General features: G+C 33.9%; 1 protein-coding gene across 1 annotated transcript; it reads left to right on the forward strand.

Annotated features, from left to right (window-relative positions):
* Window positions 1-520: 520 nt before the first annotated feature.
* Window positions 521-832, forward strand: LOC149241763 (histone H4-like). The gene has a single exon (XM_089367585.1). It carries the CDS (start codon window positions 521-523, stop codon window positions 830-832), a length of 312 nt encoding a protein of 103 aa, XP_089223711.1.
* Window positions 833-16,551: the final 15,719 nt, after the last annotated feature.

Below are 16,551 nucleotides of genomic sequence, written 5' to 3' on the forward strand. Positions count from 1 at the left end.
ATATATATATATATATATATATATATATATATATATATATAACATTTCCTCCTAAAAAGTCACAAGCTCAAAACAAAAAAAAAATAGAATATGTATGTCTTTATAAATTTTTAACTGTGATGTTAAAATTAGATAATGATAATAATAATATATTTAAGGTTATATGATTTTTTCACTACTATTAATTAGTAACCAATATTAATTAGTAATAAGTATAAGAAAGAAACTTTGCCCAGCAATCGGTCGTTGAGTTAGATTTTACCTTTCTTCATAATAAAGAAAGTCCGTCGAGCAATGGTGTCTTTTCATTGATCCTTGCCCTGGTTGGGTTGATCCGCGTGTGGGTGTGTTTGTGACGTCGATGGGCTCTTGCGAATCTGACGGCTGAGATTCATTTGGCGCCAAAGTCATAGGAATTTGAATTTTCAGGTGGATGCGTGAGGTGAGCCGGAAGATTTCAAAGCATTACATTGAATTGAATCTATTGTTGAAGAAGAGGTAAAGAAGAAAAACAGGAAAGATGTCTGGTCGCGGAAAAGGAGAGAAGGGTTTGGGAAAGGGAGGAGCAAAGAGGCACCGTAAGGTGTTGAGGGATAACATTCAGGGTATCACAAAGCCTGCCATCAGACGGCTGGCTGGGAGAGGCGGAGTCAAGTGCATAAGCGGTCTCATCTATGAAGAGACGAGGGGAGTTCTCAAGATCTTTCTCGAGAATGTTATCAGGGATGCCGTCACCTACACTGAACACGCCCAGAGGAAGACAGTGACCGCCATGGATGTCGTTTACTCCTTGAAGAGGCAGGGCATGACCCTCTACGGCTTCGGCGGTTGATTGAATCAATTCTTCAAATGGATTCATCAACTAAGTCTGTTGATTTCTTTCCTTCTTTCTTTTATGGTGTCTCTTGACACCGCCCCCTCGCGTTTCTCGAATTTGTTTCCTCATCTGTGAAGAATGCAGAGCAATTAGGGTAAAATGAGCGAAACAATATTTTCTGTTATGTTTTGTGTAGGAATTAAGAATGCTAAGAATGCTAAGCTGTTAAGTTTTAATTTGGTCGTTTTCTTGCATTTGTTTTTTGATCCTATGCTTTGTTGGCCTCTTATTCAAGGAGTTTATATCATAATAAGATCCGTGGGAATCCTTCAGATGATCATTTGCTTAGTCTGAGAAATCACATTGAAGAACAGACGATATTAAATGGTGTCTCTTGACACCGCCCCCTCGCGTTTCTGGAATTTGTTTCCTCGTCTGTGAAGAATGCGGAGCAATTAGGGTAAAATGAGCGAAACAATATTTTCTGTTATGTTTTGTGTAGGAATTAAGAATGCTAAGCTATTAAATTTTAATTTGGTCGTTTTCTTGCATTTGTTTTTTGATCCTATGCTTTGTTGGCCTCTTATTCAAGGAGTTTATATCATAATAAGATCCGTGGGAATCCTTCAGATGATCATTTTCTTAGTCTGAGAAATCACATTGAAGAACAAACGATATTAAAGGTCTTTAAATATAGATGTGTTACGGTATTGATGTTGTAATTCCACGGCTTATCTGATCATGTTATTCGGGCCATTTTTGGAGCTGGATACCTGTTTCGAGGGTTTACAGGCTACATATGGGCCATTATGCCTCATTTAATAATTTTATCGGCCTCTCTTTGTACCTTTTGGGACAATTGCTAGTATATCTTACCTCATTTTATGGTTAACATTGTATAACAAAAACATGCGTTGTGTTATGTAATTAATACTAACATGTAATATTGATTTTTTTTGTCAGAATGCTATAGGTAATGATTGCCAAGACGATGATCCAAATTATGTTCAACATATATCACGAGATGATGAGGATGAGGATGAGGATGATGGCGGTGAAGGAGGAGATGATGATAGTTGCGGTGTTGGTGATGATGTGGATCAGAGTAATGAGGATGGTCAAGATGATCATGAGGATGATCTTGGTGGTGGTAGCTAGGGATGCACATGCATTGTTTTTTATGAAGAAATTATTGTGTAGAATGACATTGTTATGTTTAGATGGGTGTTGTGAATTTACCCTATATCAATGAGACATTTTGATTTTGTAATCATACGACGAGTTTGATTTATGTATGTTGTTAATTTATCGTAGAATAATGATATTAATGAAATATTTTGATTTTTTAATCATATTTGAATTTTAGTTGTTTTGATTAAAAATAATACTGATTTTATTAGTATTATGTTGCTATTTTATACATGTTTTGAAAATTGTTAATGACACATTGTTATTTTTTTGGATGGATGTTGTCAATTTCTCTTAAATTTCTTTACAAATGATTTTGAATTGTGATATCTGCTTTAATGATATTTAGAAACTATCATATATTTCACTATGAATCTATAAAGGGGGTCATATATGTAAAGAAAAATATACTCTATATAAGAAGTCAAATGCGGATGTAACCATGGATGCAAAATTGAAAGTAAAATTGGATGTTAAACTAGGAATTAATACAAAATGCAAACAATTGACATACAAAGTGTTTTAAATTAGAAGTGAAAAATTGTGCAATAGTTGACACAAAGAAGGGAACAAAACATGGCATTCAAAAGGATATCAAATTGGGCAAAAACAAGGACACATAAATGGGCACCAAATTAGATGCAAAAAAAGACAACAACTAGATGTAAAATAAGATGCAAAGTTGAGTGTTAAAAATAAGAAAAAAACGTTACAAATTAATATGCCAAATGATGATGCAAATAATGGTGTAAATTTGGGATGCAAACTTGGGCGCAAAAAAGGAAAAAAAAAGATGTAAGAAAAGACATAAAACAAGATGCAAAATGGGGTTGAAAAAAGGTGAAACCAAGGATGCCATATTGGATGTAAAAAATGATTCCTAATCAAATGCAAATTTAGGCTCAAACTCAGACACAAAATTATATGCAAATGTGGACACAAAATGAGGCAAAAAAAGATGCAAATTTGGATGGTGAAAATGATGTAAAACTAGATACAAAAAAAATGCAAAATTGGATGAAAAAGTGGGTGTAAATAATGGTGCAACATTGGACACAAGTAGACACAAAAAATGGTGCAAAAAGGGGCATAAAATAGCTTAAAATTGGATGCAAAACTTGGTGCAAAAACAAATACAAAAGTAGACGTAAAAAATGGCTCTAAATTGAATGTACAATTAGACACAAAATAAGATGCGAAGGTGGACACAACACATGACTCAACATAAGATGCAAATATAAATGCAAATTTGGATGCTCAAAATGATGTAACATTAGATGCAAGAGAGGGTGTAAAACATGATGCAAAATTGGATGAAACAAATGACGCAAAATATGGTGCAAAATGAGATAGGAAAAATGGAGACAAATCAAACGTAAATGTGGATGTAAAAAATGGTCCAAAAAAAGATGCAAAAATGGGCACAAAAATGGATGAAAAATTTGGTGCTAAATCAAATTCAACAGATGGTGCAAAGATAGGCACCAAAGCTGGTGCAAAAATAGAAGCAAAAACTAGTGTAAGCCTAGATACAAAATCTGGCGTAAGACTAGATGCAAAAACTGACACAAAATGGATGCATAAAAAGACGTTAAATTGGATTCAAAATACAGTGTAAACTTGATGCAAATGATGGCGCAAAAATGGAAGCAAAGAATGACACAAAATAGGAAGCAAAAGAGAATGAAAAATAGATGCAAAAAATGACACAAAACTAGAAGCAAAACCTGTCATAAAATAAGATGCAAATATTGGTTCAAAATTTGACGCAAAAAGTGATGCATAGTTTGGTGTAAAAAATGATGCAAAATCTAGCGTGAAAAAGGATGCAAAATCAGGTGCAAAAAAGGACGCTTTAAAAATTGTACAATAGAGCCAGATTTAGCGCCAGGTTGCTCATCACAATTACAAAAAAATTGCACTAAAATCTGGCGCTAAATCTGGCGCAAATCGCTGGTTTTGTTGTAGTGATTTCACCTGTTTCTACAGAACCCCCTCCAAGTACTGAGGTCTTTTCCTTTGATTGGAATAGACTGACAGAACCTCGTCTTCCTTCCTCCATCCATTTCCAAATCATTGTCAAGGCTGGTGGTAGGGACATACATCGTACTCAGGTAGATGAAGGTGCTTATGTTAGTATTTTATCCTCAACTGTTTGGAAAGCTTTGGGTTCCCCTCAGCGTGCGCCTATTACGCAGAATCTGAAAGCTTTTAACAGAACCATTAGTGAACCTTTAGGGATCCTTCCTAATTTTTCCATTACCTTGGAAGGTAAAACTGTCTGTATTGATCTTATGGTAGTTCGAGGTCCCTTGGATTTCAATTTACTCCTTGGGTGAGACTATGTTTATGCAATGAAAGTTGTCGTATCGACACTCTTTCGCGTGATGTCTTTCCCTCACAATGGCAGTATTGTGACTGTAGACCAGATTTCGTTCCCTAGTATTGTTTCAACTACCAATAATATGACACCCCTAAATGTTCCTGATTATAAAGTGGTATCTACCCTGCCACAGGTTAATTATGTGGCAACCGGTCCCATGTTTTCAGTTACCGATGTAAGTGAGCCTCTCACTATTTGCTCATCTTCCTTTGATTTAGATCCGGTAATTGACATGGAAAACTCTATGGGATTACTTGAACACGATGTTCTTATCCCTTTTGAGTCCCTTGACATGTGTTCCTTCCAAAGAACTATTCTTCCTTCTGATGAAGACCTTTTGGAAGCCATGATCAAGGTGTGTCCATTGACATGTCTTTCTTCCAGTTGGAAGCCATGATCAGTGAGTACGAGGAAAGTTCCTTTTATTGTGTCGACCTCGTTAAAAAATGAATTAGTGAGTATGAGGACAGTTCTTTTCCTGTGTCAGCCTCGTTAAAAAATGAATCAGTTAGCATGAGGACAGTTCCTGTTACTGAGTCAACCTCATTAAAAAATGAATCAGGTAGATTGTAGGTTATATAGGTAGATTGTAGAGAGTAGTTATGAGCATAGTTCCTTGTCTTGTGTCAAGCTCGTTAAAAAATGAATCAAGGATTTTATGAGCATAGTTCCTTGTCTTGTGCCAAGCTCGTTAAAAAATGAATCAAGGATTTTATGAGCATAGTTCCTTGTCTTGTGTCAAGCTCGTTAAAAAATGAATCAAGGATTTTATGAGCATAGTTCCTTGTCTTGTGCCAAGCTCGTTAAAAAATGAATCAAGGATTTTAGAGCATAGTTCCTTGTCCTGTGTCAAGCTCATTAAAAAATGAATCAAGGTTTTTTAGAGCATAGTTCCTTGTCTTGTGTCAAGCTCGTTAAAAAATGAATCAAGGTTTTTTAGAGTAAAGTTTTTTGTTAGGTAGATTGTAGAGAGTAGTTATGAGCATAGTTCCTTATCTTGTGTCAAGCTCGTTTAAAAAAATGAAACAAGGGTTTTGAGGATAGTTCTTTTCCTGTGTCAACCTCACTAAAAAATGAAACAACTCCCATGAGTCTTTCCAAGATTTCGAAAGTAAACCTTCATTTCATCCACCTGGTTGAATGTAATGAAGCTTGGGGTGCATGTACCTCGATTTGCGTCAGTATGCTGGGGGCATGCGAACTTATAACAAGCATAGTTTTTCGTTTCAAGCTTGCGTAAACATGAAACTGAATCCGAGCATAGTTCCTTTCCTGTGTCAAGCTCATTAAAAAATGAAACAAATCCTCCTTCAGTTTTGAGTCAAGTGTTTGGCTAGACCTCATAAATGTTAAGTTGTATATTTAGGTTAGTTATTTCAGTTTTTTGCATAATTTTCTTACAGTTTTAGGTCGAGTCTTTCAAATGATCTCGTAACTGAACCTTCATTCCATCCAGCTATCAATTAATGTACTTAGTTGAATGAAATGAAGCTGGGGGGGGCATGCCCTCTAGCAGTTATGCTTAGGGGGCATCAAGCACAGTTTTCTCTCTGTTTCAAGCTTGTGTAAAATTGAAACTACTTTGAAGCATAGTTTTCCTTTGTTTCAAGCTTTTGTAAAAATGAAACCTATCTTGAGTCAATTTCAGTTATTTTCAAGACTCGTTAAACTCATGAAAATCTCGAGATTATTTTGCTATCTTTCATTCTCGTAAAACAAATGAAAATGCCGAGTTCTTTCTGTCTTTTCCTGCTCGTAAATTAATTTGAAAGTCGGCCATATGAGTACATTTTTATCATTTTTTCGAACTCATTAAAACATATGAAAAAGTGAAAACCATGAGTACATTTTTATCATTTTTTCGAACTTGTTAAAACTTACGAAAAAGTGACACCGTAGAGTCATCTTTAAGCTCTTTTTTGACTCCTAAAATATGAAAAGATTGCCGAGAGTTTTCTTTTTATCTCGTTAAAACAGAATTAAAAATATGGTCCTCTTACAACCCTTTTCTGACCGTAAAAACATGAAAAGATAGTCGGATTTTTGTCGTTTCAAATTTGATATTGGAAATAAAACGACGTGTCCTTGATCGCTTTCTACTTTTCAGATCAGAGACACTAATCATGAAAGTACTCCTTGATCGTAAAGATCAAGCGGTTCTCTCAAGTATTATTTTATACTTTTTCGGGCTTGGGAGACACAAATTTATGAAAAAGGTCAACCCTGGAGTCTTCTTAAGTTTTCTCAGACTCTCTAAAATTGAAAAACGCCGAGTTTCTCCTATACTGGACTCGTTAAAATTTCACAGTAAAGGACCTATTCAATTACAAACAGGAACGAACCACTCCTTCTTAGGGTTCGAATCTAAACTAAGTTGGACTCATCCGAAGGATGAGCTTATAATCAAGCAAATGTTATCCTCCTCAAGCTTGTAAAAAGTAAAGAGGTACTTGCCAGAAATGGTGGGGGAAAAGAGAGGAAAATGAGCCTATTTGTTATACTTTGTCTCGGAAAAACCTTATCACCACTCTTGAACACGACACTTTTCATTCACCTGGGTTGGGAAATCCTTTGCCTAACAGTTGATCAAACCACATTGAAAGTCTTCAACCGGTTTCTGGGTATTAACTTTGGGTCAATTGTCACCAAGCCATCTGTTGTGTCGTTATGTGTTCAAGAGGTCACTGCAAATAAACCATTCATCTGCAAAATATCTGTCATCCATCTTGACCATCCCTGAGTGAGTCCTTACAGCTACATTTCTTCAACTTGATCTATGATTTCGTGTTGTGGGCTTGCCTGCAACGGGTCGCTTTCTATCGACATCAGCACATTATCTAGAAAGATGATCTAGGAATGATCAGTGCCTTGAAATCTGCATGCCTCAATGGCAGGTTTCTCGCCTTTGACGACAAGTTACATCAATGACCTTCGATCAAGGGATTCTGTGACATGTTCGACATCAACACATTCATTCACATCTCATGGATTGTACTGAGTACTTTGAGAGCCATTGACATCGCTGGTGGTCTCTCTCACACTTGTTAACAGTTTACATCATTGAGTGGTAATCAAGTGGTTTCTACCATGTTCGACATCAACTCATTTATTCGCATGGATATAATCGTACTATTTCGGGAAGTAGAAATGAATACCCTGGATCTAGTTTCCACCATCTAGGCTGTGAGGAGTTTTGTATTCATTATATAGTAGACTAATTATAAAAATATGGCTGCGTCCATACTGTGTCTACATGTGTCTATGATTATAATGTATTGCGAAATCATTCCTATATCAGAGCAGTAGTTAGTTTGTTAGTTAAGTTTTTGATTTGAGTATGGGAATGCCTACCTCAGCGATAATATGATCTCATATATGTATTTTGTGTTGAATATTTGCAGGTTCCGACTGGGCTCTCCACAAGATAATCCTCGAAATGATAAAGTGCTTCACCCTTCCTAGATGATATAAAACCCTAATCTACTACAAACCTCGCACTTTAGGGGGCAATCTGTTACACTAAAATTTGTCACCATGACTATTTTCAGTCAGTATGGCTCCATCAATAACCATACTATCCTCCTGGGCAAGCCTTATACCTCTGCTCCTCATGTCAAACTCCAAAAAGAGAGAAAGCCTTTAAAAAATCAATATAACTCTGGTTCCGCACTTTATCTTACTCTTACCTACGGGCCCGCACCTCAAGTACATAATACCTGCGTACTTGTACGCTCTGTCTGTAAAGGGGGGGGTGCGTACCCCTGTAAAAGTTAAAAGGCGCAAGTTTTACTTCAAAAAACTTACTTGCGGTCGATTCTAGAGCATTCTAGAAGATGGTTTGACGTGGATTGAGCGCCTCCAGATGGTTCATCAATCCCAATGAAAGACGAACTTATCCCATGAAGAGGGGAGCTATCCCTTTGAAAGAGGGGCTTATCCCATTGATGGTGGACCTATTTAACTTCCTCCAAAGCATTATAAATACAGGCATTGGGCCAGAGGCAAAGGAGGTTGAAAGCTGAACATTCCTAAGGGTAGATGCTGCTGAAATTAGGACTCCCTTATAGAGCTTGAGAGGAGAGATTCCAATCCTTTCTTAGCTTCATTTGGAAGTGGGTGAGCTGATCAAAGTAGAGGAGAACTCTTGCTGGACCCTGGGAGGGACCTGCATAACACCAAGGCACTGGTTGTAATGTTTCTTTTGTTTCCAATTAATACAATTAAGTTCATTTTTCTCAACAAGTTGTTATATATAATTTGTTTCATAAACTCCTTGGTCTTTATGATGAATATGTTTTATTATATGAGTTATTCAGGTGCTATGTAATCGTTTGCTTGTTAGTGAATGCAGGCTTCAAGGAGAAGGAGCTCATCTGGATCGGAGAGGCTTGGCTGCTACAAACAGCGTTGGACTAAAGGTAAGCCTTAAACACCTGGTTGCTTTTATTTTAAATGCATATTTAGGGAAAGATAGTGCTTGATTGTTTTGTTTGTCACTAGAAAACGCCTTAGTTTCTAGGGAGGTCAGTTTTGTCCGCAAAATTGGCTCTTTCCGCATGACAGTTCCATTCCCTTAACGTGACTTAGGAGGTCGAATCATATCATAATGGCCTCGTGTCACATGTTTACCCAAGTTGTCTGGTTTCCTAGGTAGATGTGGGAGGAGGGTGTTACATATGCTATATGGTTTTGGTAGTGATTTGATTGTCTTTTGGAACTTATTAGAATATGGAAAATGTTTTTCATATTCCATGCTATGTCAAAAGGGTTCAACCATTAACTATTTAACATCACCTAGCGCTATTGATCACCATAGATATGTTTTGATGATTGTAATTATTGTGAAAGGTGGTAAAAATTTAACACTATGTACATTCATTCCTCTCATAATTAAATTCATGATGGGGAAAATCTCGATATGACTATGTGATCGATAGGTTATAATCCCTAGAGTTGATACTTAACCATAGTAGGATATTTATATACATGCAATGGTATTTGGTTTTGAATAAATTATATGTTTATTCAATAACATGGTTATACTCATTCAACTTAGAAAACATAAGTACTAATACTTGGACACTCATTACATGATTGTAATATCTCGAACTATGTGGTTCTATTACTTCTCTAAAACACTATTAATATAACTAATTATTGTTAGTGATAAATCTAATTAATCATTTCAGAATTTAGGGTTCTATTCCCACATACTCTGCAACCAAATTTTTGAGTCTTTACCTTTGCATGTCGCTGTGTAAGGTTAGGGTTTATTCCTTGAAGCCCTGTTTGGCTTGTATGACCTTCCTTATGAACAAAACCACTACTAAATTATTTCAAATTTTCTATGATGGCATCTATGGTTCAAATAGAACTTCTGGGAGGTGAAATCATTGAGGCTTACAAGGAATACTTGACTCTATTCTAGGAAATTGGATGGTGGGATTTCATTGAGAGTTTTCAAGGTCATAATGATCATGTAGTAAGAGGTTTCACCTCTACTTAAAATTACTGTAAAGCCAAAATCAATGATATTTAGATTCAAGTTGGCATAAGCTTCATCGTTGAAGTAACACATCTCTCTATTAAGGGTGAAGACTGGTTTAAAAACTTCCTTGTGTATGAGATTCATTGGAAATATTTTCTAGTCTCAAAGAATTGAACCTATAGTGTGAAAGGTATGCTAGTTCAGTTTCTCAAAATTAAATGGGAGGTCTTACTTTATTTTATTAGGTATTTTATTACTTATGAGGGTATATATGGAATCATATTTTTGTATCATCTTTGTCTTTTTAATGGTGATCTTGGTCTTTAAGTTGAACCTTCCATTTTATTTGCACAAGGGCCTTTCCAAAATGGCTAACTTCTACCATGGAAAGCAAGAAAAACTAGGATTATCCTTGTTTCATCATGGGTTAATTTTCATTCTAGTTAGAAACAATTTTTTTAAGTCTAGGGACTCCTAGGATTCATTCCTTCACCAAAATTGTTTTGAAAAACCTCATGCTATTGATAGGAAAGAACTCCCTCATAGGGTTTTGCCAAGTTTCTGAGCATTCAACCCAAAACCTTTAATGTCTCATGTCCACATAACCCCTTCCATTTAGATGAATTTGATTTATGTGATGAAACCACGATTAAAACTACTAATAAAACACCTTCTCGTGTAACATGTAGCATGGAAAAGAAAATAGGGTTTCAACACATTCAGTTGCAAGCTAAATTCAAGGATGATATCAAGCCAACCCTCTCAGACTATAATGACCATTCTCAACCCACACAAAAGGAAGAACATAGTTAACCCTATCCAAACCTTCAATCTCGAATCAAAAGTAAACAGATAGCTCAAAAAGTATGATGGGCACAATGAAATAGAGGTAATAAGGTCTCGGTTAAAGAAGTTTATGTTTATGTTGATTCTATCGAATAGCATGTATTGAAAAGGAATAAGCCTTAGCCATATCACAATTTGTAATTTGTCGATGAAAATACTCATAATCTAGATGGTGATAATAATTGCGATAACCTCCACGAATACAAGGTTGAGTCATATAGGTGTACACAGAGCATGTATTGGTAGTAATGCTCTTATGTCATGGTTCATTGTCTAGAGCATAGAATCCAAAAACTTCAACAGGAAAAAAAATAATTAAGAATGATGAACCAACTTAGGGAAAATCAAAAGGATAAGAAGGCTTCTTGATTAAAGGAAAAACCACATTCATCAAACACTCATATTATTATTAAGTTTGGCACTAACAAAGTAGTAGTAACTTCATATTCTTAAGATCAAATCTCTATTAAATATTATGATGTCAATTATCTATTTATATGTTGGTAGTTTGGTAAGGTAGGCTTATTTATTTTATTAAGTTCATTAGTTTTGAAGGCAGCTACAAAATCTGATATTTTGTATCTTCTTTATGTTAATAATAACATCAGTTATTGATTTCATGCTTTCAATTTGTAATAGGTAATCATTATCTTCAAGATGTCGGCATTGTTCTCACGACATTGATTGTTGTAGATATGGCTCGGATATTTCATACCACATGTGCATATCATGTTAGTTATTTATGTCATTTTCTTTTGAAACTGTTATGATATGACCCCACATGATCATCATAGTTAGATTATGGTCCTAGTTTTTTTGGAAACTATTTATTTTTGGTATGATTTTTTCTGTACATTATGGACTCATGGACACAGACACACACATATTGAGCTCTAAGTGTCAAAACGAGAGGAGGAGGAATGATGGTCTTTAATATTTGGTAACTATGGAACCATATTATTTTAATCTTACTATAAACTCAGGTTTTTTTGAAACAATTTTCATGGATTGACACTTATTTGTGCATGGTATACGAAATCCATAAGTTTTGTTAAATATCTTCTAAGATTGTTTTTATAGCCATGTTTTGAAAAATTATGAAGGATTAACACTCTTATTTTATTTTTATGATTTGGAAATAAATAGTGAATTAATTAGATCTTTTCTTACAATATTAATTCTTATATATATATATATATATATATATATATATATATATATATATATATATATATATATATATATATATATATTTCAATGTCTTAACCTTTCAAGAATAGAGTTTGGAATGGTAATTTTGATCTGTGCATCACTTAGGTCTGAATTCTTAGAACATTTCTTAGGAATTTAAATCAATTGAGCATGCAATTTTCATATAAATGGGATTAATACGCTGATTGTGACAATTTCTCTGCATTGTATAGTCTTTTATTGCTTACTTGATGAATTTTTATTTCTCAAAAGGAATTATTTCAGTCATTTAGTTTGCCTTGGCTCATATAGTTTTAAATAATCACATACATTTATATTTTCATTAATTATTGATGTGAAATATGATAGACAAGTTCATACTTCTCTGCATTTGTTTAAAATATAAGGAAATTGTACGATTATGATTTTCTATCTTTTATCAAAAGTTTGCATTAAGAATTAATTGCATTTAAACTATAGTTTCATTTATAGTTTAAATTAGCTTACATATAAAATGTTTTTCATTATATCATTAGGATCTAAAATATTCTTTCTCATTCTAGTTACATATGTTTGTGGTCATTTCTCTTTGTGTATGTATGTAAATTATTTCTTGTACAATTTGTATATTTTCATTGTATTTTAGTGATTATACTTTAATAATTAATTACTAGATCTATTATTGTATTTCATTATATTATTTAGTTTAACCTGTAGTTTCATTAACATCAGACATTGACCCTAGGTTCAATGCACATATAAACTTAGGTTTTACTCTAGCATTTCCATACCCTCTTTTCTTTGCAAGAGGAAGCAAGTCGTGGGCTAACATAGCCTCTAAAGCTTTTGAGAGTGGCTATTTAAATAAATTAGGCTCTATGAAGAACTTTGGTTCAAGCAACATCCCCTTGTTGACATATGATCCAAAACACCTGTCAACAAGTGACACTAGAAGGAGGGCCAATCAAACTTTAAATGGGTAAGGTTAGTCATAAAAAGAAAACAATTCACTCCCCTATCATCATAGAATTCATTCAAACCCTCCTACTATTGAAGCTACCTATAGTTCATAGCTGGATCCTATTCCATCAAAATATTTTAAAAAAGAACAAGTTACCAATTGACATACAAATTCTACACATTCTCAATTTTGATATGAAATTTTTGAATGCCTCCAAAGTTCTTAGGAAGTACTATATAGAACATAAGTTAGATTGGAGAGAGAAATATCCATAGAAATATTTTTTTCTCAATGTCCTGTTACACCCATTAACTTTCATTTGGAAGATCCTATCATGTTGGATCCCCATGTAGGAAATTATTAGACTACCACTACCTTTAAAGACACATTAAATGATATTCTAAGTATGAGAGTTGGCCTCAAACAATCACTATATGAAACACCTTCCAGTGAATCTACACATCCTACACTCTTAGGAGTATATGGTTCACCTCCTTCTCCACTTAGCTCACCTTCATCCTCTTCTTTGCAAGATTCTTTTGGCGAGGAAAGTTCCTCATTAACCAACTCACATAATTCTTAGGGTTCACCTCTTATGGCTAATAACTATGGAAACAATAAATATAACTAGGGGAACAATCATGCCACTCCGTGGCTAGACCATGATGTTGTAACTGTTCCAGGTGTGCAACATCCTCTTCCCAAATATCCTCACAAATTCCTTCATATGTTCGACCTTGACTCTAAACAATCAAAAGATGAACACATAAAGGCTTTCATGTTAGCCATTACGCAAAATAATATGCACCATGAATATATATTTTGTAGGTTATTTCTATATAATTTTGAGGGAAAAGCTACAACCTGGTACTTTTCTCAACCCCTCAAAGTATCACGTCCTGGGGCCAATTTGAAACTGCCTTCTTGCAAAATTTTGGGGACAAAAAAACTCTAGAGGTATTAGTCATGAAGTTATCTAACATGAATATGGAAAGCAAGGAAAGAATAAATGATTTCAATATAAGTTTTCTAGCATTAAAAAAAAAATTCCTAATGATTCAATTCTTGCTAAACACCTTGTAATTGTTTATTGTGTTAAATAATTTTCTACTAAATTGCTATGTGGGTTAAAAAACCCCAAAATATCACCCTTTAAGCAACGTTTGCTGAAGCGTTATCTATAGAAAAGGAAATACTTAGCCTTAATCCTAATCTTGATAACTTGAAATATTAAGCTTCATCCTCCTATAAGAAACTTGAAACAATGTCTAAACCACTTGCAAAGAATAAAAACCAACCACCCCTTGATCTTTAAATCATCGAAAAGGTCATAAATAAGCTTTCTAATGAAATAATTGACCTTAAAAAGAATTTAGTAGAAGGACCATCCAATAAGGTGACCTTTATACCATCTTTTAGGAAGCAATTCCAAAACAATCCACTTCCCCTAATGAAGGTCTTAGTGCTAAGGGTTTAGAGAACATTTTGCAAGAACTATTTCTAGAACATAATCAAATTTTGACTATAATGGCTTAGAGGAAGATGAATAGAAAAATGAGACAGAAGATTAAAATCAAACACATCCTATTGTTAGGCATTTTTCAGACTTAACACATAATCTATTTGAAGATGATTATGAGTCTGTTTTTGCAAATCAACAACCATATAATACATGTAGCAAAACCTTAGATGATAACCAAGATCTCTCTTCTTCAGATAAGGGGAAAATTTCTAAAACAAAACTAGGAAACAAAAACAAAATATCATCCTTAGGTATATACTATGATATGATTGAAGACCTTAAGAAATTAAAGGCCAACATTTCCCTTTTTGAGTTACTTAAAATTCCAATAATTCAGCAAAAAATTTAGTGACATATTGCTAAAGACTATAATTAAATAAGTCTACTCCTATTGGGAATATATCAAGTTTTCATAAACCTTCATTTGATCTTGTTTATATTTTGAAGTACCCTTATAAGAGTTATCCTCCACAAAAGAAGAAACCATCTCCTTTCTTCCTCAATTTTGAAATTTTTAACCAGAATGTCCATAATTACATGATTGACTCCAAAGCTTCCTCCAATGCCATGCATATTTTAGTGTGAAAGAAACTTAATGCTCATATTAAACCATCTAAAGTGAATATTATGTAGCTTGGCAGAACTGATTTCAAGAGGGTATGAGAATTAAATGATATTCTGATTAGATTATCTTCTGATCACAGAGTTCATCAAATAATTGATATAGTGAATATAGACATACGAGGGGCTTATGGCTTGTTCTCAAGCCAATATTGGATACAACACTTGAAAGGATACTTAGAAACATATTTGATTCATCTATGGTTACCATGAAAAGGTGAACCTAATAAGATTAAGGTTAATAGAGAATGTTATATGAAACATGTTGTTATTGATATTAATGGTTTCAATGAGCCAATCATGCTTAATGATTCTTTCATAGCTGACTCATTTTTTGGGAATTTTGTTGCTAAAACTTCTTCATTCACAAATTTAAAGTAGTAACTAGAACTTATGTTAGCCAATAATTTGTTAACAACTGATAATAATTCACTTGATGTCAATACAATTAAAAGTAAATAAAAAAATGAACTTCTGTCATTATATTTTGATGGATCTAAGTCAAAAGAGGGTGTTGTTGCTAGTTGTTTTCTTCTTGACCAGAAAGGTAATAATTTTTTTTTCTTGTAAATTGGAATTTGAAGGTACTAATAATATTACAAAATACAAGGCTCTCATCCAATGACTTAAAAATGTTATTTAATTTGGAATTGAATGTTTGAGAATCTAAGGAAACTAAAAAATATTGTTAAGAAGGTACATAATTCTATACATTTTGTTTCAACTCAGTTAAGGAGTTATCAAACTGAGGTATGAGATCTGATTCCTAAATATTCAGATTTTAATATTACTTCTATTTCTATATCTCTCAACCAAGAAGTTGATTAATTAGCTAATATAACATCTATATTAATTCCTACTAAAGCTTTTAAGCCATTATCATTTTTTGTTGAACTAATTTTTAGATTGTCCATCCAAAAAACATTACTAATTGGTTTGCTTCTAATGATTATCAACAAATAATTAATTTCCTCCACTTAGAATATAGCTTTCAGGGTATTTTGACTGATGAAGTTTCTCATGAGGATAGTATTCACAATTTCTCGTAAGTGAGCAAACAACGATTAGTGGATGAACTATTTGATCTAGTAAATTCTACCCCTAAACTTGTTGTAAGGCTAGAAAAATTCTATGACTTATATGATAAATTTATAAGATTTGTTAACTGTAAAACTAATAGCTCTTCTATGCAATATGAAGTCATTAATTTTGGGATTGAAACGAATCCGCCAAACATAAACTTTGGAACAAGTTGTACTAAAGACAAATTAGATCTCATTTGTTTGTTCAAGGAAAAAGAATATGTGTTCGCTTGGACATACGAAGATTTGAAAACCTTTGACCCCAATACAATGTAGCATGTGATCCCCATAAAACCATAAAGTAAGATCATTCAACAAAAGTTGAAGAAGATTCATCCCAATCTCGAACTTGCTGTCAAAAGTGAGCTTAACAAGCTTTTAGCAGCAAAAACCATTTTTGCTATCCACCGCACACAACGGGTTTCAAATCTAGTGCTACTTAGGAAAAAGAA

This window comes from Pinus tabuliformis, chromosome 8 (genome assembly GCF_031772625.1).
Source record: "Pinus tabuliformis cultivar Carrire ecotype Pingquan chromosome 8, CPIR1, whole genome shotgun sequence".
Taxonomy (NCBI): Eukaryota; Viridiplantae; Streptophyta; class Pinopsida; order Pinales; family Pinaceae; genus Pinus; species Pinus tabuliformis.